General features: G+C 42.8%; 2 protein-coding genes across 4 annotated transcripts; both read right to left on the reverse strand.

Moving 5' to 3' along the window:
* Positions 1–4,882: 4,882 nt before the first annotated feature.
* Positions 4,883–22,224, reverse strand: LOC308663371 (uncharacterized protein). 3 transcript variants are annotated; one of them, XM_081319731.1, is made up of 3 exons: positions 15,799–15,939; positions 7,082–8,246; positions 4,883–5,088 (listed from the first exon to the last, which is right to left on the reverse strand). In XM_081319731.1, exons 2-3 carry the CDS (start codon positions 8,063–8,065, stop codon positions 5,050–5,052), a joined length of 1,023 nt encoding a protein of 340 aa, XP_081175857.1. In that variant the 5' UTR covers positions 8,066–8,246; positions 15,799–15,939; the 3' UTR covers positions 4,883–5,049. The 3 variants fall into 3 exon arrangements, with proteins under 3 accessions (XP_081175857.1, XP_081175856.1, XP_081175855.1); XM_081319730.1 differs by lacking the exon at positions 15,799–15,939 and adding an exon at positions 22,192–22,224 and having other exon boundaries at positions 4,883–8,246; XM_081319729.1 differs by having other exon boundaries at positions 4,883–8,246.
* LOC308663370 (uncharacterized protein) lies at positions 18,610–23,657 on the reverse strand. Its single transcript, XM_081319728.1, has 2 exons — positions 23,593–23,657; positions 18,610–22,867 (listed from the first exon to the last, which is right to left on the reverse strand). Exon 2 carries the CDS (start codon positions 22,604–22,606, stop codon positions 20,564–20,566), a length of 2,043 nt encoding a protein of 680 aa, XP_081175854.1. The 5' UTR covers positions 22,607–22,867; positions 23,593–23,657; the 3' UTR covers positions 18,610–20,563.
* Between the last annotated feature and the right edge of the window lie 2,490 nt (positions 23,658–26,147).

The following is a 26,147-nucleotide window of genomic DNA, read 5'->3' on the forward strand; positions in this document are numbered from 1 at the left end:
CATAAAGGTTAGTATGTGATAGACTTAATCTATCATTGTACAGAGCAACTAGCTAGCATGAACACCTGGTTGCTCATCAAGACTAGTTTATGGCACAGGTTATCCATCTTCTGACAAATTTTAAGTGCTGCTCCACAGAACCTGTGACATTTTGTGTTCTACTCGGTTTCCTATCTGAAAGCAGCAGGGACCTGTGGAGTATTTATGCAGCACAGGTAGTCCTCGAGTTATGAGTGTAATGGAGCCTGCACGTTCCATTCGTAACTCAAAAACTCATGGGATTGAATCTCATACCTCCAATGAGATCATTCCCTGCTTATTAACAAATAATAATAATAATAATAATAATAATAATAATAATAATAATAATAATAATAAGTTGGAAGGGACCTTGGAGGTCATCTAGTCCAACCCCCTGCTAAGGCAGGAAACCCTATACCATTTGCGGCTCGTTAAATGAACATGAGGTATCTCAGAGTGGGAAAAGCCATGGAGGGCCTAGTGATGGAACAGGTCCCCAAGGTCTCCCTGACCCAGTAAGATACTTCATGCTTACCCCTCCCTTCATGCTGCGCCGGACTCACCTTGAAAAGATCTGTCTCCTCTCTGCCGTGGTTCCTGCTGCCACCTGGATCCGAGGCTGAGGGACGCCTCAGATCCAGATCCAGGCCGATGATCTTTTTTTCTCATAAGGTAAAGGTAAAGGTTCCCCCGCACATGCGTGCTAGTCGTTTCCAACTCTAGGGGCCAGTGCTCATCTCCGTTTCAAAGCCGAAGAGCCAGCGCTTGTCCGAGGACGTCTCCGTGGTCATGTGGCCAGCATGACTAGACGCCAAAGGCGCATGGAACGCTGTTACCTTCCCACGGTAGTGGTCCCTATTTTTCTACTTGCCTTTTTACGTGCTTTCGGACTGCTAGGTTGGCAGAAGCTGGGACGAGTAACAGGCGCTCACTCTGTTACGCGGCACTCGGGATTCGACCTGCCAAACTGCCGACCTTCTGATCCACAAGCTCAGCGTCCTAACCCACTGAGTCCCTTACTTTTTTTCCCCTCATATCTCAACTCAAAAGCTGAAATCCCTTTTCACCTAAACTCAATATTCCTGCAGCACTTACATCATGCTCAACTGCCTTTACACATGAAATTTTTACACTGCTTTTATCACTGCCCCAAACTTTCATATATTTTTCATTATGTGCTTCATCCTAACGACAAGTGTTACAGGGGTTTGTTACAGGGGTCAGCACAGGCTGACACTGAATCACAAGCGGGTTCTCCTTGAACCAATGTTTTGGAGATCTTGGAAAAAGATGAATTCTGAACCTTCTTCACCTCTCCTCTCCCTTTCTTCATATTTGCAACCCACAATTTCTATGTAAATGTGAATGTTCCTTTTGTACAGTAGCATTTTTTATGGCCTGTACCAGATTACTAGGGCATCAAAGCAGTCTTGACTATCATTCCCAGTAATATTCTGCAAGGGCTCTGCTGGCTAGGAAATTCTGGGGCTGGGAATCAGGACAGCCAGAGAGAAAGCTAAAATTCTGCATGTTGCATTTCTATGTGCTATGATGATAAAACATGCAAACAAAAAAGGTGTTTTTTTGCAGAAATTTTTGGAAGGTGGATTAGTCTTTGGAAGCAAAGAAAAGAAAGTGCAATTTTTACGGACTTCTTGTTGTTTTTGCTATTGGTTGTTGAGCTACAGATTTTTTAAGAAGCACTAGTAGATTTTACATATTTGCTGAAGAGTGGGGGCTTTGGAGAAAATGATGGATTTAAAAATAACTAAGTTGATTGCTGATGTCAATTTAATGATAGGATAGATTCTGTGGAAAACAGAATGGAAAATAGAGATCTGGAACTTGAAAGAGGAGTGGATATATAGCCCAATTAGAGCTCAGAGAAAAAGAGTTAAGTTTGAGATTTCAAGGAATTTCAGTTTTGCATTGATTTTGTGTTAAACTAAAACAAGAATGGATTTTATTATTTAACTACTTCCATAGCAAAGAGAGTTGGAAGTAACACTCTTTTAATATTTTTGGTGTCTGTTTATGTCCTTTTTAAACATTCCTTGTTCTTCCCCTCGTCCACCTTTTTGTGGTTCTCATTTTGTATTTAAATCTTTTTATTTTCTGAAATTTAATAAAATTCTTTTTTTAAAAAGCAAACGCATCAAAATGCTAGGTTAATCTTTAAATTATCCTTTAAGTCATTTCACGTAGTAGAGTAACAAGATCCAAGGTAAATGACATATTCTTAACAATGCAAATAATTTTCATCAAATAGATCTGGAAATGAGCATAAGATGATACAGACACACGCCTGCAAATGTACCAATGTCAAAAATCCACGTGGTATTTCAGCCTGAAAAATGTCCCCAAACTGGGCACAAACTTTTTAGTCCAGTGTTTTTCAACCACTGTTCCGCGGCACACTAGTGTGCCGCGAGATGTTGCCTGGTGTGCCGTGGGAAAAATTGAAAAGTAATTATAAAATACTTTCTTTGTGTTTATTTGATTCCTATTCAAGAGAATTACTTTATATATAGTCAATATAGGCACAGAGTTAAATTTTTTAACATTTTCTAATGGTGGAGTGCCTTGTGATTTTTTTCATGAAACAAGTGTGCCTTTGCCCAAAAAAGGTTGAAAAACACTGTTTTAGTCTTAATTTTAGGAGGGGGCGCTCAACCAAGGAAATGGTGCCCAAAGCCTCTGCAAGATTTAAGTACCAGTTTTGCCCAAGAAACGCCTCACTTGCCAAGAAAACAACACGCTCGTAAAAAAACACACACACAAGGAATCGATCCAAAAGGGAAGGAGACTTTTTAAAACTTCCAACCAGCAGAAAATTGCAGGCACCACTTTTAAAGCGTGCAGCACCACTGGAATATGAAGAAAGGTATTTAAATCTCCCAACCGAAAAAAAAAAACAACCGAAGGGACCGGTTTCAAATCACGCAGGAATAGTGGAATAAAATTTGAGAAGGGAAGGAATAAATAACAACTGATACGTTTCGGTCTAGTTGCTTCTCTGCTTCTACGCCCTAGGGCAGGGGTAGGCAACCTCGGCTCTTTTATGACTCGTGGACTTCAACTCCCAGAATTCCTGACTCAGGAATTCTGGGAGTTGAAGTCCACGAGTGATATAAGAGCCGAGGTTGCCTACCCCTGCCCTAGGGGAAACCAGGCAACCCCACTGGTTGTTTCCGGCCTCTCCTCCAGTTGTTGCTGCTTCCGTCCCGGGAAGAGCACGGGAGTCGCCCTCCACGCTTCTCTCCGCCCATGGGTGGACCGAAAGAGGAAGTTCCCCTGCCCTTCTCCTCTCCTCCAACGTCCTCTCTAGCAAACCAATCCTCTAATGCTCTACCTCACAAGCGGCTACCGTTTGGCGTTTCTGATCTTTAGTGCGCCATCGAGCGCCGTAAGGCTGAAAAAAAAGGTCCTCTTCTGAGCTCTACCTTGAGGCGGTTGCCAGATTTTGATTTTTATTATATGTCTTCAAATCGACATCTGTTGACCACATCGGTCAATAAACCATCCTCTCCAGACTCTCTTCTTTGGAGTCTTCCTTTGTTCTTCCAGACAAAGCCGCTCACTCATGGCCACTGCGACTGAGCCAGCCTTTTTTGTTTGCAAGAAACCAGAAATAAACCGAAATAAATAAAAACATCCTCAGAGGGGCGGGGAGAAACAATGTGCAAACAGACAACGACAAATGTCTATGGAGATTCTCAGTCATCCAGGTGCTTTTTCAACAGGCAACTGGACTTTTGTTTTTCTTTGAAGACCTTTCGCTTCCATAACAGCAACAACAACAATAATAATAATGACAGAGTTGGAAGGGACCTTGGAAGTCTCCTAGAAGTTCGTAAAGCCCCTCAATGATTGCCAGCTTCATCCTATTAATAGAATAATGAAATATGGAAGAAAACCTAAGTAGCCATCGGCATTGCCTATGATTCACACCTAGATACAAGATTGATATGATCTTGTTATCTGTATTACTGAGGCTAAATCTTGCTAGAAGGCAGAATTGCTCCGAGCAGCCTTCCCAATCTCCAGAGGAGTTAGATTTCAGCTGTATTATTCTCAAACAACTTGATCGAGAGACTTTGAAAGAAACTAGTTTGCAGAAAACTGATTCAAAGATTCCTGTCTTTTTCAGTGGAGACCAAAACCTTTCTACGTACCCCAAAACTTTATGACAGATTTTCCTGTGGCTCACAAGAAGGACCAGCTTGAGAGCACCAGCAGGCCAGAGGCTCCAAGGGAATCGGCTTCATTCATGCTGGCCATGGCTGTGTCCAACCACACCCAATGTCTTCAATCTGCTATTCTCAGCAAAGCCAACTTTGTTCCTGAATATTTTAAATCTAGCTAGAACATAGAATAACAAGAGTTGGAAGGGACTTTGGAGGTCATCTATTGATCTAGTCAACCCCCCCTGCTCGAGTAGGAGAGGCTATACCATTTCAGACAAATGGCTGTCCAGTCTCTTCTTTCTAAGCCTCCAGTGTTGGGCCACCACAATGCTCAATGCCATATTCTTCTTTTAAATTCTCTTGCACAAAGGTCTCCACTAGGTCAAAGTGAGAGATATACATACTAGCAGGGCGTAGAAAAAGAGGGCTTAGAAAGAGGGTGGGACTGTTTAATAATAAACTTTTCAAAGGAACATTTTAAATGGTTGTAAAAAGGATACGGTTGGCAAAGTTCCTCCTTTCCATTCCTTCTGTCCTAATGTTCCATTTTATTCCCCAAAGATATCAGAATACCATAGTCACTAACAGTTTGCATTATGGTATGGTTCTCTCAAAAGATCCAGAGGCTTTTGAACCATTTCAAGCATTTTCATCTCCTAAATATATCATGTGATAATGGGTGCAACCCCAAAAAATGGCACCAAAAGAGAGAAAAGTAGAGAAAATTAAATGTAATTTGGTTCTTTTAAATTTTAAAAACTTTGCGCATGTTTAAATTTGAAGCCACCTAGAGTTACAAGAGCCTTTTGGTTCCTCCTCACCCCCGGCCTGGTCCTGGTTGTTAGATGTCCTTCTGCAAAGAATTCATATGCAATGTGATCTACTGGGGAAAAAAATACTATATAACCTGGTGAAATCAAATCAAATTTTTATTATGCCAAAAGACCAGCATAAGGATTTCTGGGTACATTTAATTAAAAAGAAAATCTGAATAATTGTTAAAATATATTATAAAAATGAAAAGATATAAAAGAGAATGCATATATAAAAAAGTTTAAATGGAATCTAAAAGAACACTAGATGGGTTTAGGGAGCATAATCATTAGTATGTGGCAGATTAAAATCTATCACTGCCCAAAGCCTAGTATGATAAGCTGAATACTTCTTGAGACTAATTTATGCTCACAAAAGGCAGCTTCAGAACAAGCTTCCCAAACCTTTCCCTTCCTTAATGTCCCCCCCCTTCCCTCAGAAAGCCACATTTTTTACTTTAACTCCTAGCTGGACTTTACAGGCAGTCAGACAGCTTAAGCTTGCAAAGACCCAGTGTCTTCCATTTTCTGGCACAACTTTTAGATTTTTTTTTAACTTCAGGAGAAAAAAGCTGGGGATTTTCTCTCCTTGTTGGCTTCATTCTTCCAATCAAAGTAAAGTTTTTAAAAAGGATATTGTTTAGAGGGCAGAGGAAGAATTTATTTTAGCACTTAACTGGGACAAGGTGAGGAAAGATCAACATACATCCTTCCCAGTTTTTTTCCTTTTGTTTTTTTATTGAAATGTTTTTTGAGGGGAGAAGGGGGGATTTAAGAAAGGGAAAGGTTTGGGAAGCTTGTCCTGAAGATGCCCTTTCAGCAAGGGCCCTCTTCCCAAAGCCTAGAGGCAGGAGACCTTTGCAGCATCCCCATGGACAGCTAATGGGTGGACTGCTGATTAGTGAGGAAAGCTCCAAAAAGCTGAGGAACTGGTTCCTTTTTTGTCCCAGAAAGGCAGGGCACCTCGGCAGCAGGAAGGGCAGAGGCAGAATTAGGAAAGGCAGGCATACTCAATTTTCCTTCCCCCGCTGATTCTCACTGGCAAGACAGCTGTGCCATTGGCTGTGTATCTTGGGGTGGGGAAGGTCTGAGGCAGGTGGGCTCATGCTTCCATTAGAGGTCTCTAGGTCTCCCTCACTTCTAAAGACAGGTCAGAAATGAAATTCAAGACTTTTCTAGACTCATCACTTTCTCCCTCTGGTGGATTTTCTTGTGTGCAGTCAGGGAGGAATTTTGTGTGAAGCAACGTCCACACTCTGAGCATTTGAAAGGTTTCTCCCCAATGTGTAAAGCTACGTGAATTACAAGTTTAGACTTAGTAGCAAAACCTTTCCCACAATCAGGACACTCAAACGGTTTCTCTCCTGTGTGAGTCCTTTGGTGTATCACCATGTGGGAATTCCGACTGAAAGTTTTCCCACACTCCTGACACTCATACGGTTTCTCTCCTGTGTGAGACCTCTGATGTATCAGCAGGTGAGAATTACGACTAAAAGTTTTCCCACAATCCTGGCACTCATACGGTTTCTCTCCTGTGTGAATACTCTGGTGCACCACCAAGTGGGAATTGTTACTGAAACTTTTCCCACAATCTGGACACTCAAACGGTTTCTCTCCTGTGTGTCGCCTTTGGTGGTATACCAAAAGGCAATTCTGAGTGAAACTTTCCCCACAATCCTGACACTCATATGGTTTCTTCTCAGAATGAGTCCTCTGATGGACAACCAGGTGGGAATTAAGACGGAAACTTTTCCCACAATCAATACACTCATATGGCTTCTCCCCTGTGTGAGTCCTTTGGTGTATCACTAAGGAGTAATTCCGAATGAAACTTTTCCCACAATATAGACACTCATATGGTTTCTCCCCTGTGTGAGTCCTCTCATGTATAACCAGGTAACAACTCTGACTGAATGTTTTCCCACAATCTGGACACTCAAATGGTTTTTCCCCAGTGTGAGTTCTCTTGTGTGACACCAGGCTGGAACTCTGACTGAAAGTTTTCCCGCAATCTGGACATTCATATGGTTTCTCTCCCGTGTGCGTCCTCTGGTGTCTCACCAGTTCAGAACTGTGAATAAAACTTTTTCCACAATCTGGACACTCGTACGGTTTCTCCCCAGTATGAGTCCGGTGGTGTATCACGAGGTAGGAATTCCGACTGAAACTTTTCCCACAATCTGGACACTCATTCGATTTCTCTCCAGTGTGAATCCTCTGGTGTGCTGCCAGGTTGGAACTGTAACTGAAACGTTTCCCACAATACGGACACTCATACGGTTTCTCTCCTGTGTGAGTCCTCTGGTGTATCACCAGATGGGAATTCTGACTGAAACTTTTCCCACAGTCCAGACACTCATATAGATTCTCTCCTGTGTGTGTCCTCCGGTGGATTACTAGTTGCGAATTCCGACTGAAACTTTTCCCACAATCCAGACACTCATATGGTTTCTCCCCTGTGTGAGTCCTCTTGTGCGCCATGAGGTGTGAATTAGTACGGAACCTTTTCCCACAATCTGGACACTCATAAGGTTTCTCCCCTGTGTGAGTCCTCTGATGTTTCACCAGGTGGGAATTGTAAGTAAAATGCTTCCCACAATCCATACACTCATATGGTTTCCCTCCTGTGTGTGTCTTATGGTGTATCATTAGGGGTGTGTTCTGGTGAAAACCCTTATCACATTCAGAGGACTGGTATGCATTCCCCTTGTTGTAGGTCCTTTTATCCTCAAAAGGATGGGGACCGTAGCAAAATACCTTTCCACACTCAGAACATTCATTCGGTTTCTCTCCGGTGTGCATCCCTTCAGGCATAATCAGTTGTGATCTGCAATCTATGCTTTTCTCGCATGTAGATCTGCTGGGCTTTTCCACCACTAATATTCCTGGATTTTGAAGGTCAAAAATATTTTCAATCTTTTCTTGCATGGTGCTTTGAATCAAACTACTCTTTTGTTCTTCACAGGGCAAAGCTTGCATGACTGCCTGCCCTATGTGGCTATCCATGTGAAACCTGCCTCCCCAGTGATTTCCAGATATTTCCATCTTTTTTCTGAATTTGGATCTGATTTCCCCCTTGACCTTTTCGTGGAGTGCTTTGTTGAGTTTTGTTTTTTCCTGGAGAAGAAGGTAAAAAATTTTGATCGCTGGCTGGATTTGCTTTCCCCTTTTAATGCTCTTTGTGATTCTCACTTGTCCAGAATGTTGTTCTTGGCATCCTCTTCATCTAAACAATTCACAGAAAAGGATTAGTGTAATGATTCTATATAAAATCGATGCACAACAAATGAAAACCCCAAGGGAAAAAAAAGCATACATTACAATAAAAAAGCAACCCAGGAATCACTCAATTTGTCCTTTGGATAATCAGTATGGGCAAGCAGATTGTGGAAGTGGTTTTTCCCACTGTTTGGTGTGTGACCAACTAAGAGGCAGGGAAATCTCTTTTGCGATGCTGTAGCACAGTTCTAGGTCATAGCAAACACTCTTTTCCAACAACCCAAGAGACGGCTCTACACATGGACATCACCAGACGGTCAACACAGAAATCAGATTGACTATATGCTCTGCAGCCAAAGATGGAGAAGCTCTATACAGTCGGTAAAAACAAGACCAGGAGCTGACTGTGGCTCAGACCATGAGCTTCTCCTTGCAAAGTTTAGGCTTAAACTGAAGAAAGTAGGGAAAAGCACTAGGCCACTCAGGTATGAATTAAATCATATCCCTGTTGAATATACAGTAGAGGTGACAAATAGATTTAAGGAATTAGATCTGATAGACAGAGTGCCTGAAGAACTATGGACAGAGGTTCGCGACATTGTACAACAGGTAGCAACCAAAACCATCCCAAAGAAAAAGAAATGCAAGAAAGCAAAATGGCTGTCTGAGGAAGCTTTGCAAATAGCTGAGGAAAGGAGGGAAGCGAAAGGCAAGGGAGAAAAACATAGATATGCCCAATTGAATGCAGAATTCCAGAGAATAGCTAGAAGAGATAAGAATGCCTTCTTAAATGAACAGTGCAAAGAAATAGAAGAAAACAATAGAATAGGGAGGACCAGAGATCTTTTCAAGAAAATTGGAGAGATGAAGGGAACGTTTCATGCAAAAATGGGCATGATAAAGGACCAAAATGGCAGGGATCTAACAGAGGCAGAAGAGATTAAGAAGAGGTGGCAAAATTACACAGAAGAACTATACAAGAATGAGCTTAACGTCCCAGATAATCACAATGAGGTGGTCACTGACCTCGAGCCAGACATCCTAGAATGTGAGGTGAAGTGGGCCTTAGAAAAGCTGAGCAACAACAAAGCTAGTGGAGGTGACAGTATTCCAGCTGAGCTATTCAAAATCTTAAAAGACAGTGCAGTAAAAGTGCTACACTCAATTTGCCAGCAAATATGGAAAACTCAACAGTGGCCACAGGATTGGAAAAGATCAGTTTACATTCCAATTCCAAAGAAAGGCAGTGCCAAAGAATGTTCAAACTATCGCACCATTGCACTCATTTCTCATGCTAGTAAAGTCATGCTTAAAATCCTACAAGCTAGACTTCAGCAGTATGTGGATCGAGAACTACCAGAAGTACAGGCAGGATTTCGAAGAGGCAGAGGAACTAGAGATCAAATTGCCAACATACGCTGGATCATGGAGAAAGCTAGGGAGTTCCAGAAAAACATCTACTTCTGCTTCATTGACTATGCTAAAGCCTTTGATTGTGTGGATCATAACAAACTGTGGCAAGTTCTTAAAGAGATGGGAGTACCAGACCATCTTATTTGTCTCTTGAGAAACCTATATGCGGGTCAAGAAGCAGCAGTGAGAACTGGACACGGAACCACTGATTGGTTCAAAATTGGGAAAGGAGTCCGGCAAAGCTGTATACTGTCGCCCTGCCTATTTAACTTATATGCAGAGCACATCATGAGAAAGGCAGGGCTAGATGAATCAAAAGTTGGAATTAAGATTGCCGGAAGAAATATCAACAACCTAAGATACGCAGATGATACCACTCTAATGGCAGAAAGTGAAGAAGAACTAAAGAGCCTCTTGTTGCGGGTGAAGAAGGAGAGTGCAAAACTTGGGTTGAAACTTAACATTAAGAAAACCAAGATCATGGCATCTGGCCCTCTCAATTCTTGGCAAATAGATGGGGAAGAAATGGAGGTAGTGACAGATTTTGTTTTCCTGGGCTCCAAGATCACTGCAGATGGGGACTGTAGCCAAGAAATTAAAAGACGCTTGCTCCTGGGGAGGAAAGCCATGGCAAATCTAGACAGCACACTAAAAAGCAGAGACATCACCCTGTCAACAAAAGTGCGTATAGTCAAGGCTATGGTCTTCCCAGTTGCAATGTATGGCAGTGAAAGTTGGACCATAAGAAAGGCTGAGCGCCAAAGAATTGAGGCCTTTGAACTATGGTGCTGGAGAAGACTCCTGCGAGTCCCTTGGACTGCAAGGCGATCAAACCGGTCAGTCCTAGAGGAGATCAATCCTGACTGCTCTTTAGAAGGCCAGATCCTGAAGCTAAAACTCAAATACTTTGGCCACCTAATGAGAAGGAAGGACTCACTGGAGAAGAGCCTAATGCTGGGAAAGATCGAGGGCAATAGAAGAAAGGGACGACAGAGAATGAGGTGGCTGGATGGAGTCACTGAAGCAGTAGGCGTGAGCTTAAATGGACTCCAGAAGATGGTAGAAGACAGGAAGGCCTGGAGGAATGTTGTCCATAGGGTCGCGATGGGTCGGACATGACTTCGCAGCTAACAACAACAACAAGCACAGTTCTAACGGGGCAATTAACTTAGACTTCCTCATTTCTTAACAGTTTGTGGGTTTTTTGGTACTCATTTGTTATTTAAGAGAGGCTCCCTTTTTGATACGAGCTATTTTTTTCTTGGAGATTTTAATATTTCTGGACTTATGTATTAATTATTAATAACTTTTATTACAATTACTTTGGATGGTGGATTGGACTATCAACGAAGAAAACAAAGTAAATTTTAAAGGATCTTTTTGTTGCTGCTGGGAATTGGACTATAAGCTTTTTTAAAGAAACAATATTTTGAACATACTTGCTCAAACTGTTTGGAATTATGGATTTATTTATTTTTTTGCTTAATACTCTGAGGGAATGTTTATTTTGGCTGATCTTCCTTTATATGGATTGGATATCCTTTGCTTCAATTACGTAGCTAACTTATGATGGGTCACTTAGTAACAATTCAAAGTTACACCAGCCCCTCCCCCAGCTATTTATGAACTAGTTTTAAAGTTATAGCCACCGTACCACCCCCATAGTCATTTGCTCGTGCAACTTTCAGAATAACAAAGCTGGACGGGACCTTGTAGGTCATCAACCCCCTTGTAGGTCATCAAGCAAGAGACCCTATACTATTTCTCACAAGTGGCTGTCCAGTCTCTTCCAGTAATGGAGCACCTGCAATTTCTGAAAGCAAGCTGTTTCATTGGTTGATTGTTCTCACTGTCAGAAAATTTCTCCTTAATTCTGGTTTGAATCTCTCCTTGATCAGTTTCCATCCATTGTTTCTTGTCTGGCCTTCGGGGGTGTGTGTGTGTGTGTGTGTGGAAAAGTTGATCCCCTTCTCTCTGCGACAGCCCCTCACATATTGGAAGACTGCTATCATGTCACCCTTGGTCTTCTCTTCACTAAACTAGCCGTGCCCAGTTCTTGCACCATTCTTCATATGTTTTAATCCCCAGCTGTCTAATCATCTTTGTTGCTCTTCTCTGAACTCTTTCTAGAGTCTCAACAGCTTTGTTTTACAGTGTGGTGGGGATACTGATGGCAGGGATACTGCAGTCCCCACCCACCCACCCACCCAGCCCTGTCCTGTTCCTTCAGCCACTCATCCACCCAAGGGAGACTATGCTATTGGCATTAGGCCAGTTGTACCATACAAATGGGGTGGAGTTTGCAAGTCTCCAGTCAGTGAGGAGATCAAATCTCATGAGCCTGTAAGGCACTCTTTTTAAGGAGGCTCTATAAACTCCAGAAAGAAATGGAGCCTCATTAAAAAAAAGGCAGCCCTCTACAGTTTTGTGAGGACATCACCTGTTTCAGAATAGCATGAATTTGCCAGAAGGCTGGCTCTGTCAGGAAGCTGATCCTGTAATGAGCCAGGCACCTCCTCTAGGAAGCTGCAAAAGCAGAAACCTACACTGGATGGTTCTGAGTCCTGAAGATATGCTAACTCCTAGAAGACCCTGGATGGGAAGACAACTAAAGGCTTGCAGGATACAGCCTAATCTCCCCTTGCTTGCTAGAGACTTGCAAACTCCAGATGGTTTGATCTCCCCAAGATCACTGGGTGGGAAGGAAGATAAATGATTCCAGGGGCCCCAAGGGGAGAGAAGTGGAGTATGGAGTGCCTCAGAAGTGGGAGTAACCTTAGGAGACCCAGGGCAAGCGAGCCTGACATTGCACCATCTAAGGTACCCTTAATGATCCCATTTGTTAAACAGCTACATCAGGGAGAACAGAGGTGGAGGAGTTGTTAAGGGGCGCTGCCTCATTTAATGGCCATCAGCAATGTGCTGCAATTGCCAAAAAAACAACCCCAAACCCAATGCAGTCCTAGGTTGCATCAAAGGAGGGATAGCATCAAGATGACATGGAATGATAGTACCGCTTTATAGACCTTTGATAAGATCACACTTAGAATACTGTGCTGAGTTTTGGTCACTATGATAAAAAAAAACAATGTTGAAACTCTAAAACAGGGGTGTCAACCTGCCGGCCCGCAAGCCGGACGCGTCATCAGGAAACCACGCCCGCCCCATTGCCAGCAATGGCGAAAAAGCTCTGATACATTGCACGTCGTCACGTGACGTCGCGGGTTTGACATGTCTGCTCTAGAAAGAGTGCAGAGAAGAGAAAGATGATTAGAGGACTGGAGGCTAAAATATGATGAAAGGTGGCAGGAAATGAGTATGTCTAGTTTAATGAAAAAAGGGACGCGGTGGCTCAGTGGGTTAGGACGCTGAGCCTGTCGATCAGAAGGTCGGCAGTTTGGCGGGTCGAATCCCGAGTGCCACGTAACAGAGTGAGCACCTGTTACTCGTCCCAGCTTCTGCCAACCTAGCAGTTCGAAAGCACGTAAAAATGCAAGTAGAAAAATAGGGACCACTACGGTGGGAAGGTAACAGCGTTCCGTGCGCCTTTGGCGTCTAGTCATGCCGGCCACATGACCACGGAGATGTCCTCGGACAAGCGCTGGCTCTTCGGCTTTGAAACGGAGATGAGCACCGGCCCCTAGAGTCGGAAACGACTAGCACGCATGTGCGGGGGAACCTTTACCTAGTTTAATGAAAAGAAAGACTAGAGGTAACGTGATAGCAGTGTTCCAAAACCTGAGAGGTTGCCACAAAGAAAAGGTTATCAACCATTCTCCAAAGTACCTGAAGGCAGGACAAAAAATAATGGATGGAAAATAATCAAGGAGAGATCTAACCTAGAAATAAGGAAACTTTTCCTGACAGTGAGAAAAATTAATCAGTGAAACAGCTTTGCCTCCAATAGTTGTGGGTGCTCCATCATTGTGGGTTTTTAAGAAGAGACTGGACAGCTATCTGTCTGGTATAGGGTCTCTTTATCTTTATTAGACTTATATACCGCCCTTCTCCCGTAGGACTCAGGGCAGTTCACAAGGTTTTTTAAAATAACAATACAACAATTACAAAAATTAAGAACAGTTAAAATAATTACATTTAGACCTTGAATCAATATAAAACCCCAATTAAAATCCAATTTAAAACCCCAGTTAATACTCTCAGTCCAGGCCAGAAAGCTCAAAGAGCCAAGTCTTCAGGTCCCGGAGGAATGAGCGAAGGTCGGGGGCAGTCCTAAGCTCTACGGGCAGCTGGTTCCAAAGGGCCGGCGCACGCACAGAGAAGGCCCTCCCCCTGGGTGTTATCCGCCGGCAGTCTTTTACCGGCAGCACCCTGAGAAGGCCCTCCATGTGGGAGCGCACAGGACGAAGGGAGCTTGATGCCGGCAGCAGGTGTTCCCTCAGATATCCCGGACCCAAGCCATTCAGGGCTTTATAGGTCATCACCAGCACCTTGCTTGAGCCAGGGGGTTAGACTAGATAGAAGACCTCCAAGATCTCTTCCAACTCAATTCTGTTAATCAGCTGGTAGATATGTGGCCATGGAAACTGTGACCCAAAGGATTAAATCTATTATTATTGGGCTTTGTGTGTCACACAATGACACAACACTGTCTCCATTTTCATATCAGGATTAGCATATGTTGAGGAATTAGAATGGTATAACGATCTCTTAAGACATTTATCTAAGAAATCAAGCCAAACCAGGGCAACTTCCAAAATCTATCTTTGGGTTGATGGAGAATTTGGCACTGATAAGATTCTTGAAGACACAAAAAGTAACTCTGAAAGTGAAAATACACTTTTCTCAGAAAAGTATAAATCATTTTCAAGAATCGCTAGAATATGGCTTTCAAAGAACTTAGCTAATAGGATGGCCAAAGCAGATACTTTGCCAAAGTTATTGGTATGTTTTGATAACAGAAATATTGTGCACTGTTGGGAGTTTAACAGATATACATTTTTAGGTTTATGCATTTGTCTAATTTTAAAGTATAGGATGTTTTACTACAGAATTTTTACTGTAGAAGAATCTAGTCATATGTATATTTTTGAATTGATAATATGATGCATTTAAGGGCTATGTTTTATCTAGATATGTCTAAACATATCTATTTTAAAGAAATGTTTTATTTACACATGTTTTCTGAATTGATATGATGCATTTATGGGCTATGTGTTTTATTTAGCTTGAGATGTATTTTGCTTTTGTCATCTGATTAGTATATATCTATCTATCATTTTTTAGCTTTATTTTATTGTGTTATCAAAAGCACAAGTGTACTTTTATGCATTGATATCTTGAAAAGATTTGGAAGGAACCATTTTTAAAATGTTACTTTAGGTCTTTGTTTTTTTCCTCATTATTTATGCCCCTATTTATTGAAATTTAATAAAATTCTTTAAAAAGCAAACAAAAGTCCAAAAGTCTAGATTAACCTCCAACATTAATTATGATTCATTTCACAAATAAATGACCAGCAGGATCCAAGGAAAATCACAAATTCTTAGCACTGAAATCATTACCATCAAATACACCTGGAATTGTAGTTTATACAAATACACGAACGCAAACAAAAATACAAATCCACACACCTATAAAGGTACGCAGGTTACAATTCGTGTCTATTTCGGCCTGAAAAATGTCCCAGAATTGGATACGTTCAACTTTTGTCTAATTTTAGAGATATTGGGGGGGGGGGTTCTTTAACAGAGGAAATTGTGCCCAAAGCCTCTGCAAGATTTACAGCCCCCCCCCCGTTTTCCCATGAAGCTCCTCACTTGCAAAGAAAACAACCCGCTCATAAAAAAGCACAAGGATATAAGGCAGGGGTAGGCAACCTCGGCTCTTTTATGACTCATGGACTTCAACTCCCAGAATTCCTGAGTCAGCTTGTTGGCTCAGGAATTCTGGGAGTTGAAGTCCATGAGTCATAAAAGAGCCGAGGTTGCCTACCCCTGATATAAGGGAAAGAGACTTTTTAAATCTCCCAACCGGCAGAAGATGGAAGGTACCACTTTTAAAGGCACACACTTTTCAGGCGTGCTGTGCTACTGGATTAGAAATCGGGGAAGAAAAGAATCAGCTGCACCCCAGGCAGCCCCCACTACTTGCTCCCGGCCTCTCCTCCGCACCTTCCCTCCACTCACCTTTCCAGCGGCGGCTTCGACCCCGGGAAGAGCACGAGAGCCGCCCTCCCCGCTCCTATTCTCCGATGGGTGAACCGGAAGAGGAAGTTCCTCTACGCTTCTCCTCTCCTCCGACGTCCTCTCTAGCAATCCAATCCTCCGATGCTCTTTTTCTAGCGGCGGCTCTTTTTGATCTTTAGAGCGCCGTCGAGTGGCGTAAGGCCGAAAAACACGCTCGTCGGATCTCCATCCTGAGGCGTTTGCCCGATATTTTTTTTTGGATCATGTGCCTTGGTAAGAGCCTTGGTGGAGCAGTGAGCTAATGCCTCCTTATGTAACACCAGCTACCTGCAATTAGTGCAGGTTCGCGTCCCACCAGGCTCAAGGTTGACTCAGCCTTCCATCCTTCCGAGGTAGGTAAAATGAGGACCCAGATTGTTGGGGGCAATAAGCTGACTTTGTAATAATGCCGCTTGGGGGGCCCGAAAGCCCTAATAAGCAGGCATATACATAGAATGAAGGCTATTGCTAAGCACATTGATTTGTGCTTTAAATTGTAAGCCGCCCTGAGTCTTCGGAGAAGGGCGGGATATAAATGGGATTTTTTTAAAAAATTGACATTTGCCAACCTTTTCTCTCCTATCTATCCAGTGCTTTTTTTGTAAAAGAAAAAGGTGCCGGAACTCACACATGTCATACAACCTGCCTTGCCTATCCTACAAGGTTCCATCCAACAAAGGTGCCGGAACTCCGTTCTGAACGTTCTATGAGGGAAAAAAGCCCTGAATCTATCTATCCCTTTGCAAGAAGTGAGAACTAAACCAAGGAAATGTCTATGGAGATTCTCAGTCACCCAGGTCACGGTTGTCCCAAAGGTGCTTTTTTTCCAAGGGCTACAGGACTACTTTCTATGTTTTTTGCCTGAAGACGTTTCGCTTATCAGCCAAAGCTTTTTCAGTTACTCAGGACGCTTCGCGGATGAGAAGCGAAGCGTCTTCAAGCAAATACAAAGGAAGTCCAGTTGCCTTTTGAAAAAGCACCCTTAGGCAAACCAAGGAAAACATCCTTGAAGTGGGAGGAACCGTGGGAAAACAGGCAATGTTCAAGTGCAACTCCCTGGGGGATCGGTGAAGTCAGTTCCAGCCAGTTCTTCATCTTGGGGGTGGTATGCAGGATAACTCCTCAAAACCCACTTTTGCAACTGAGGGAAGCCTGAAGAGGGACGCTTAACCCTATTTAACTTCATAAGATTAGCCAGGTGTTGGACTCTAGAAGTTCACGAAGGTTTTGTATTTGTGTACAGCCTCTAAAGGGACGCGGTGGCTCAGTGGGTTAGGACACTGAGCTTGTCGATCAGAAGGTCGGCAGTTTGGCGGGTCGAATCCCGAGTGCCGCGTAACAGAGTGAGCGCCTGTTACTCGTCCCAGCTTCTGCCAACCTAGCAGTTCGAAAGCACGTAAAAATGCAAGTAGAAAAATAGGGACCACTACGGTGGGAAGGTAACAGCGTTCCGTGCGCCTTTGGCATCTAGTCATGCCGGCCACATGACCACGGAGACGTCCTCGGGCAAGCGCTCTTTGGCTTTGAAACGGAGATGAGCACCGGCCCCTAGAGTCGGAAACGACTAGCACGCATGTGCGGGGGAACCTTTACCTTTACTTTACAGCCTCTAAAATGATTGCCAGCTTGACCCAATTAATAATGAAACATGGGACACACCTGGAAGCTTCCATAAGCATTGCCACCAAACTACTTCTAGGTAGGAGATACATCTGATCTTCCTATCTCTGTTATTGGGAAGCCTAAATTTCACCAGAGGGCAGAATTGTTCTGAGCAGCCTTCCCAATCCCCAGAGGAGTTAGTTTTCAGCTTTATTACTCCCAAACAGCTTGGGCAAAAGACTTGGGAGTAGTTTGGGGAAAGAAAAAAAAACCTCAAAAAAAAAGCCCTGTCCTTTCACAGGGCTGGTTCTCAGGAGAGATCAAAAACTCTCTACATCCCAAAACTTTGACTGGGGCTCCCATGGATTTAGGACAAGGCAAGGCAGAGGTCCCAAAGGTCCCACCTTCACTTGTACTGATGAGAGATGGCATCCAAGTGCACAGTGTCTTGAATCTGCTATTCCCAACAAGCCTGCTTTGTTCGTGAAGAGAGATTTTAAATCTGCCAAATGCCATCTGCTTCGTAAATTGCTTGCCCAGAAATCTCCATTATGTCAAATCAAGAGACACACAGCAGGACCCAGAAGCATTTAAAGGATTTTAAAATGTGTGCTACTTATGCATTTGCATGCAAAGTGTGTGTCACCATGCTTTGTGTGAAGCATGCATTTTTGACAGTCAGAAATTTTAATGTAATGAAATGTACTGTACAAAGAAAAAAAAAGTGAATAAGAAAAATTAGTTTTTACCCCTTCTGAGATATGTCAGGATTCTACCACCTTTTCTGTCTAACCAATTATATTAGAATGCATAGCTGACACAGTTATATGCCTCTTTATAAAATATGGTAGACTGAGAAGCTGCTATTGGATGCCTTCCGATTTTTGGCTACCAGAGACTCATACGGCTCTCCTAATTGAGTCTTCATTGAAATTCCCCGCTGTTTGTAGTTCTGAGTGTCACAAACACAACCCTTGGGAGAAGCACCTTATCCTCAAAATCTCTGGTGAATGTCAAAGCTTGCTCACCACTTGGAACATCTACTGTTGGAAAATATGACTTTAAAGGGGAAAACAACATTAAAGAGAAATGAAATTGTAGAATGGTTCCTAAACAAAGAGAAAACAAAGCATCTTTTTGCTTCTTTAATCATAAGAATGGAACATCATAAAGGCAGGGCATGTTTTTAATAAAATCGATCTATCTTCAATTAACAGGACAAATGTGGAGAGAATTGATATCTGACCTTTTAACGGAAAAGTGGTAACTGCAGTATGGAAGTTTACAGAAAATGACATACCACCGTGTATATCTTAAGAGGATTGGTTAATTTTGCTTGAATTCATTCGTTCTATATTAGATTTTGTGCGGTCTGATTAATCTGGGTGTTCCATTATTAGCGTCAGTTTCAATGATTTCACTTTGTATTTTGCATATTCAAATTCAATCAATATTAAAATCAATACACTTATAGTGTTTTACATTTTTAATCTTAAATTATACGGTTTTTAATATTTTATTGTACTGATTAATTTGTACACTGCTCAGACCCCTCTGTGAGGGAGGGAGGCAGTTAAGCCTGATACATAAATGAATAAAATAAATGAATATCCTTGATTAGTGTTCTGCACTTAAGTCTTAAGCATGGCATAAATTGTTATCCCTTGCCAGACTTGGCCAGAACCAATTCCGCTTCTTGTCCAACTGTCTTTTGAAAAAGCAGCTTTGAGACACATGCTCTGTTGTTTCTGCGTGTCCAGAGTCACAGGGGCACTATATTATAATCTGACCTCTGAATTGTTAATGTAACGAACCAATCGTGAATTCTTTGGAGTCTTTTGAACACAGCACAATAAGAGTCATTCATCTGCATAACTAAAATGCCACTTAGCTGCTCCAAATAATTTTCCTCTTTACTAGTAGGGATTTTTTGGGGGAAAATTTAAGAAGAGCCCCGAGATTGGAATGAAAGATTTGCAAGAATCTCCCCTGTCTTGAAGACGAGAGGTTTGCATTTCCTTGCCCCATGTTCAGAGCAATGCTGATACTGCCTTTTTATTTTCCTTGTCAAAAGTTATGGTTCTTACATAATGCACTTTTATAAATGTTTACAAATGAAACATATATCACAGTTTTTCTCAGATCTCCACCACTAAGGGCAGCATCTTGACATTAATATCACCAACCAGACGTGAAAGGGTACCTGTAATAGCAATAGCATTTTTGACGTATATACTGCTTCACAGTGCTTCACATTCCTCTCTAAGTGGTTTACAGAGTCAGCATAATGCCCTCCACAACAATCTGGGTACCCATTTTACCGACCTCGGAAGGATGGAAGGCTGAGTTAACCTTGAGGCTGGTGAGAATCGAACTGCCTAACTGTTGGCAGCCGGCAGTCAGCAGAAGTAGCCTACATTCTAGTACTGCATTCTAACCTCTGCGCCACCACGGCACAAGATCATAGGAGGATTAATAATAAACATGAAGGTCCTACACTCAAAAGCACAATCGTTTCTCTTCAATATTCTTACAGCACTTAATATGTTCAACAGCCATTACTTGTAAAATTTTACAATGCGTTGTGGCTAAGCCCTCCCTATTCTGTATATTCTCTATTCTGTCCTTAAGCCTACCCATAATCTAAATATGATTCTCCTTGACCTAAAATTCTGAAAATGTTAGAAAAAGATGAACTCTAAACCATCTTTACCTGTCTTATTTGAGGAATTACAGTTTGAGGGCTCCTATTTTTTTAACACTGTATTTTTAAGTCCTGCCACAGATTTCTGGGACCTACTACAAATGTTCAAAATATTTTATTCAATAAGCAAGCTGGCTGAGGAATTCTGGTCCGAAAATCTGGAGGACATTTAGGTAGGTTAATATTTTGTATGTTGGATTTCTATGTGCTATGATGATGAATATGCAAAAAAACGTCCACCCCAAGAGCCTTTTTGCAGAATTGCATTACTTCTGCAAAAGTGAATATCAAAGTAACATTTTCCATTTTGTTCTCTCCGCCCTCATGTCTAATACTAAGACATTTTAATAAAGTGAATGAGCTGAAAAATTAAATAGTTAATTTTTCAACTGCATTTCCAAAGGACTTCAGAAAGGAAATTCAAGCCTTCTCTATATTCAACACTTTTTGCTTCATGTGGATTTTCTTGTGTGCAGTCAGGGAGGAATTTTGCGTAAAGCACCGTCCACACTCTGAGCATTTGAAAGGTTTCTCTCCTATGTGCAAACCTACATGATTTACAAGTTTAGACCTAGTACTAAAACCTTTCCCACAATCGGGACACTCATATGGTTTCTCCCCTGTGTGAGTTCTCTGATGCACCACTAGGTGGGAATTCCGACTGAAACTTTTCCCACAGTCCAGACACTCATATGGTTTCTCTCCTGTGTGAATCCGCTGGTGCACCACCAGGTGAGAATTGTTACTGAAACTTTTCCCACAGTCTGGACACTCATATGGTTTTTCTCCTGTGTGCGCTCTCTGGTGGTATATCAGGAGACAATTCTGACTGAAACTTTCCCCACAATCCTGACACTCATATGGTTTCTTCCCAGTGTGAATCCTCTGGTGCACCACTAGGTGGGAACTGAGACGGAAACTTTTCCCACAGTCCGAACACTCATATGGTTTCTCCCCTGTGTGAGTCCGCTGGTGTATCACCAAGGCATAATTCCGAATGAAACTTTTCCCACAATACAAACACTCATATGGTTTCTCCCCTGTGTGAGTCCTCTCATGTATAATCAGGTAGCAGTTCTGACTGAAAGTTTTCCCACAATCTGAACACTCATATGGTTTCTCCCCAGTGTGAGTCCTCTTGTGTATCACCAGACTGGAATTCTGAGTGAAACTTTTCCCACAGTCTGGACACTCATATGGTTTCTCTCCTGTATGTATCCTCTGATGTCTCACCAGTTCAGAACTGTGACTAAAACTTTTCCCACAGTCCAGACACTGATATGGTTTCTCCCCAGTGTGAGTCCTCTGGTGTATCACCAGGTAAGAATTCCGACTGAAACTTTTCCCACAGTACGGGCACTCATATGGCTTCTCTCCTGTGTGTATCCTTTGGTGTACCACCAGGTTGGAATTGTGACTGAAACGTTTCCTACAATATGGACACTCATACGGTTTCTCTCCTGTGTGTGTCCTCAGGTGTACCATGAGGTCGGAATTGTGAGTGCAATTTTTTCCACACTCTGGACACTCATACAGTTTCACTCCTGTGTGTGTCCTCTGGTGCACCACTAGTTGGGAATTCTGACTGAAACTTTTCCCACAATCCAGACACTGATATGGTTTCTCTCCTGTGTGAATCCTCTGGTGCGCCACCAGGTGGGAATTAACACGGAAACCTTTCCCACAATCTGGACACTCATAAGGTTTCTCTCCTGTGTGAGTTCTCCGGTGTATCACAAGGTGGGAACTATGAGTGAAACCTTTCCCACAATCCAGACACTCATATGGTTTCTCCCCTGTGTGAGACCTCTTGTGTACTACCAGATGGGAATTAAGACGGAAACTTTTCCCACATTCTGGACACTCATATGGTTTCTCCCCTGTGTGAGTCCTCTGGTGCATCAAGAGATTGGAATTCTGGCTGAAACCTTTCCCACAATCTGGACATTCGTACGGTTTCTCCCCTGTATGAGTTCTCTGATGGTTTATAAGGTGGGAATTCTGACTGAAAGCTTTTCCACAATTCGGACACTCATACGGTTTCTCACCTGTTGGAGTCCTCTGGTGTAACACTAGAGGAGTGTGCTTGCTAAAATTTCCGCCATACTGGAAGCTTTGGTATGGATTCTCTCCGGTGTAAGTCCTTTTATCCTCAAAAGGGTAGGAGCTGTAACAAAAGACCTTCTCACACTCGGAACATTCATTTGGCTTTTCTCCAGTGTGGAAACTCTTGTGCATAATCAATTGTGATCCACAATCCGTGCTTTTTCCACATCTGTGGGGCGTTTCCACCAATGATATTCTTGGATTCTGGAGGTCAAAAATATTTTGGATCCCGTCTTGCCTGGTGCCTGGATTCAAGCTACTCTTTATTTCTTCACAGGGCAAGGTTCGCATGACTGCCTGCCCTACATAACTATCCAAGTCACAGGTTTCTCCCCACCGATTTCCAGATATTTCCATCTTTTTTCTGAATTTGGATATGATTCCCCCTTGACTTTTTTGTGAAGTGTTTCCTGGAGTTCCACAGACTCAATTTTTTTCCAGCTCGAAACTCTGTTCCTGTTATTCTCTCTTGTCTGCCACTTGATAGGGAAGGAGAAGAATTTTGTTGTTTTTGGGAGGAAACTGGAAGATTTTGATTGCTGACTGGATTCACTTTCTTTTTTAATGCTGCTTGTGATTTTCACTTGTCCAGAATGCTCTTCTTGGCATCCTCTTTGTCTATAAGATTGACATAAAAACTTAAGTTTAATGGTTGTTTATAAAATGGGTGCCCAACATGTGAAAAACCACAAGTTTGACTGACCCCTAACATTACTTATGATTCATTTGACACATAGAACACTAGCGAGATTCAAATATCCACACAATTGTGAGTCTCTCTGGTTGATTTGACTAAATCACAAATTCTTAGCACTACAAAGGGTTATCATCAAATATATCTGGAAATACTGAGGATAAAATATACAGACATGCACACGGAGAAAAATACAGATACACACACCTACAAATGTATGCATATTGAAAATCCATGTGTATTTCAGCCTAATCATGTCCCAGAAATGGGTATACTCAAATTTTTTGGTCTAATTTTGGAGATGTGAGGGGCTTCAACCAGCAGAAATGGTGTCCAGAGCCTCTGCAAGATTTAAAGCAACAGATCTGCCAATCACACTCCTTTCTTGGCCAAGAAAACAACATGCTCACAAAAAGCCCACAGAGTCCACTCTAAACTGAAGAAGACTTTTTCAATCTCCCAACCAGCAGAAATTGAAGGCACCATTTTTAACGCAAGTGGCACGCGTGGAATTTAATTTGGAGAGGGCAGGAACGTGCAGTAGCAGCTGACATGTTTTAGCCTAGTTGATTCTCCGTTTCTACACCACGGAGGAAACCAAGCAGTCCTCCTCGCTCCCTGACTCTCCTCCGATCAGCCCTCAACTCACCTTCCAGTTGCTGCTTCGACCCTGGGAAGAGCGCGAGATCCACTGTCCGTCCCACCATCCTCCCATGGTGAGCCGGAAAAGGAAGTTCTTCTTCCCTTATGCTCCCTCTCGCGTCCTCTCTAGCAAGACCCGATTGTTTCAACGCCTTTCGCCTCTCACCCTCCTGTTGGATGTCAATACTCAGCTGTGTTGACGGCTTTCTAGGCACCGCTGTTGCGGATCTATAGCGCGCCATCTAGCGACAGAAGCCCGAAAAGCACGTTCGTTTTGTCTATATTCTATTGTAAGGCGTTTGCTAGATTTTTGATTAATTACGTGCCATCAAGTGGTTTTCAACACCACCGACTACATTGATCGCTTCTCTCCAGGACGGGCTGTCACTAACCTGTTCTTTTTGGTCCCCCGAGGAGCACTCATCGTCACTGCAACTGCACTGTAACCAGTGGGGTGTTAGTTCATTAGTTTTTGTATGACAGGAGCTTTATTAGGCGGCTGGAGTCACCATGAGTGCATTGGGTGGCTTTATTTATTTATTTATTTATTTATTTATTTATTTATTTATTTATTTATTTATTTAATTTTTTATTTTTTATTTATTTATTTATGGGACTTATATCCCGCCCTATCTCCCGAGGGACTCAGGGCGGCTAACAACAACAAAAATTAAAGGTCTCTGTACAGTAAATTAAAATTAAAAATTTTAAAATAAAAATTAAAAATATACATTTTTATGAATGAATCAATCAATCAAAACCAGAAGCTTCATTTGCAAGAAGTGAGAACTAAGGAAGTGTGTGTGTGTGGGGGGGGGAATAGAAATACAAGCAAACAAAGTGCACCTCTCTTCGGGATCAGTAAATACTGTTGCAGCCAGTTACTCGTCTCGGGGGTTGCAGGATAACTCCTCAAAACCTACCTTTGCAACTGAGGGAAGCTTGAAGAACAAAGCTACATCCAACTTAACTGCAGAAAATTAGCCAGGTGCTGGGCCCTAAAAATTCATTAATTTCAAGGTGGGAGGAATAGCCAACACTTTAAATAGACTGAAGGTTCAGAAGGATCTTGGGCCCTACTCAACAAAATACAATTCAGTGGTGAGAAGAGTTAAAGTCCTAGACCAGTGATGGCGAACCTTTATTTATCGCCGGGTGCCAGGTGGGCGTGACTGTGGTGGTCATGGCAGATTGGGTGGGTGTGGCCAAGGTAGGCGTGGTCACCTCAATGTTGCTCGTGGGGACGCTTGTGAGGGGTGGGCAGGGATGGAGGAGATCCAGGGGGTCTCTGGCAGGTGAGGCGGTAGGCAGGAGGCTCATCCTGTGGGGTGAGGCAAGGCAGGGTGGGGGTGCCATTGCCATGGGACAAAGCAAGGGCCAGGATGGCTGCTGCCTGACACCATCAGCCCCAACACACAGAGGCCAGCGAATGCATGAGGGCCAACGGTGTCCGTCAGCACTCACAGCCTGCCGGCCCCTCAACCGGCACACTCTGGGGCTCCGCAGCCCGCCGCCAGCAGTTCAAAGAAGCCGCCTCTGAGTTGGATGGCAGGGCCGACAGTTGAGGAGGTGATGCAGGGGATCATGTCCAGGAAAAGGAGAGCATGCGAGGCCAGGAGGGATGGGATGGGGGGGGAGGGAAACCAGCCGTGCCGGGATATATTCAGCCACGTGGGACCTCGGCGAGTTAGCGGACAGCTGCTTGAAGAGGGACGGTTGCCATCTCTGGGGCATGGCGAGCGTGCCCACAGAGAGGGCTCTGGGTGCCACCTCTGGCATGCGTGCCATAGGTTCACCACCACTGTGCTAGACATAGGCAAAAACCCAAAGGGCACAGGTATAGAGCACATAGTACCTGGCTCAACAGTAGCAACTGTGAGATCTAGATACCCTATTAGACCATCACTTAAATATAAGACAAAGTGTGCTGCAGCTGCCAACAAAGTTAATGCAGCCCTAGGTTACATCAACAAAGGCATGGAATCAAGGTGACGTGAAGGGATAAGTTTGAGATGATGATGATGATAATAATAATAATAATGATAATAATAATAATAATAATAATATAATAATAATAATAATAATAATAATAATAATAATAATAATAATAATAATAATAATAATAATATTATAATGATAATGATGATGATGATGTTGGAAGGGACCTTGGAGGTCATCTAGTCCAACCCCCTACTCAGGCAGGAAACCCTATACCATTTCAGGCAAATGGCTGTCCAGTCTCTTCTTAAAAACTTCCAGTGTTGGAGCATTCACCACTTCTGGAGGCAGGTTGTTCCACTGGTTAATTGTTCTGTCAGGATCACACTTAGAGTACTGTATCAAACTGTATCCAGTTCTGGTCAATACAAAATTGTACAATAAAAATGCTGTGACTCTAGAAAGAGCGCAGAGAAAAGCAACAAAGATTATAAAGGCATGGAAGCTAAACCATACGATGAGCAGTTGAGGGAACTAGGTATGTCTAGTGTAATGAAGATAAGGACCGAGGGGTGATATGATAGCAGTCTTTCAGTACTTGAGTGGCTGTTGCAAAGATGGGGG

Source organism: Vipera berus (assembly GCF_964194415.1).
Source record: "Vipera berus genome assembly, chromosome: 2".
Taxonomy (NCBI): Eukaryota; Metazoa; Chordata; class Lepidosauria; order Squamata; family Viperidae; genus Vipera; species Vipera berus.

Coding starts and splice junctions, on each gene's coding strand:
- LOC308663371 (XM_081319730.1), bottom strand. CDS start 8,065: ATGGAAATATCTGGAAATCACTGGGGAGGCAGGTTTCACATGGATAGC.
- LOC308663370 (XM_081319728.1), bottom strand. CDS start 22,606: ATGGAAATATCTGGAAATCGGTGGGGAGAAACCTGTGACTTGGATAGT.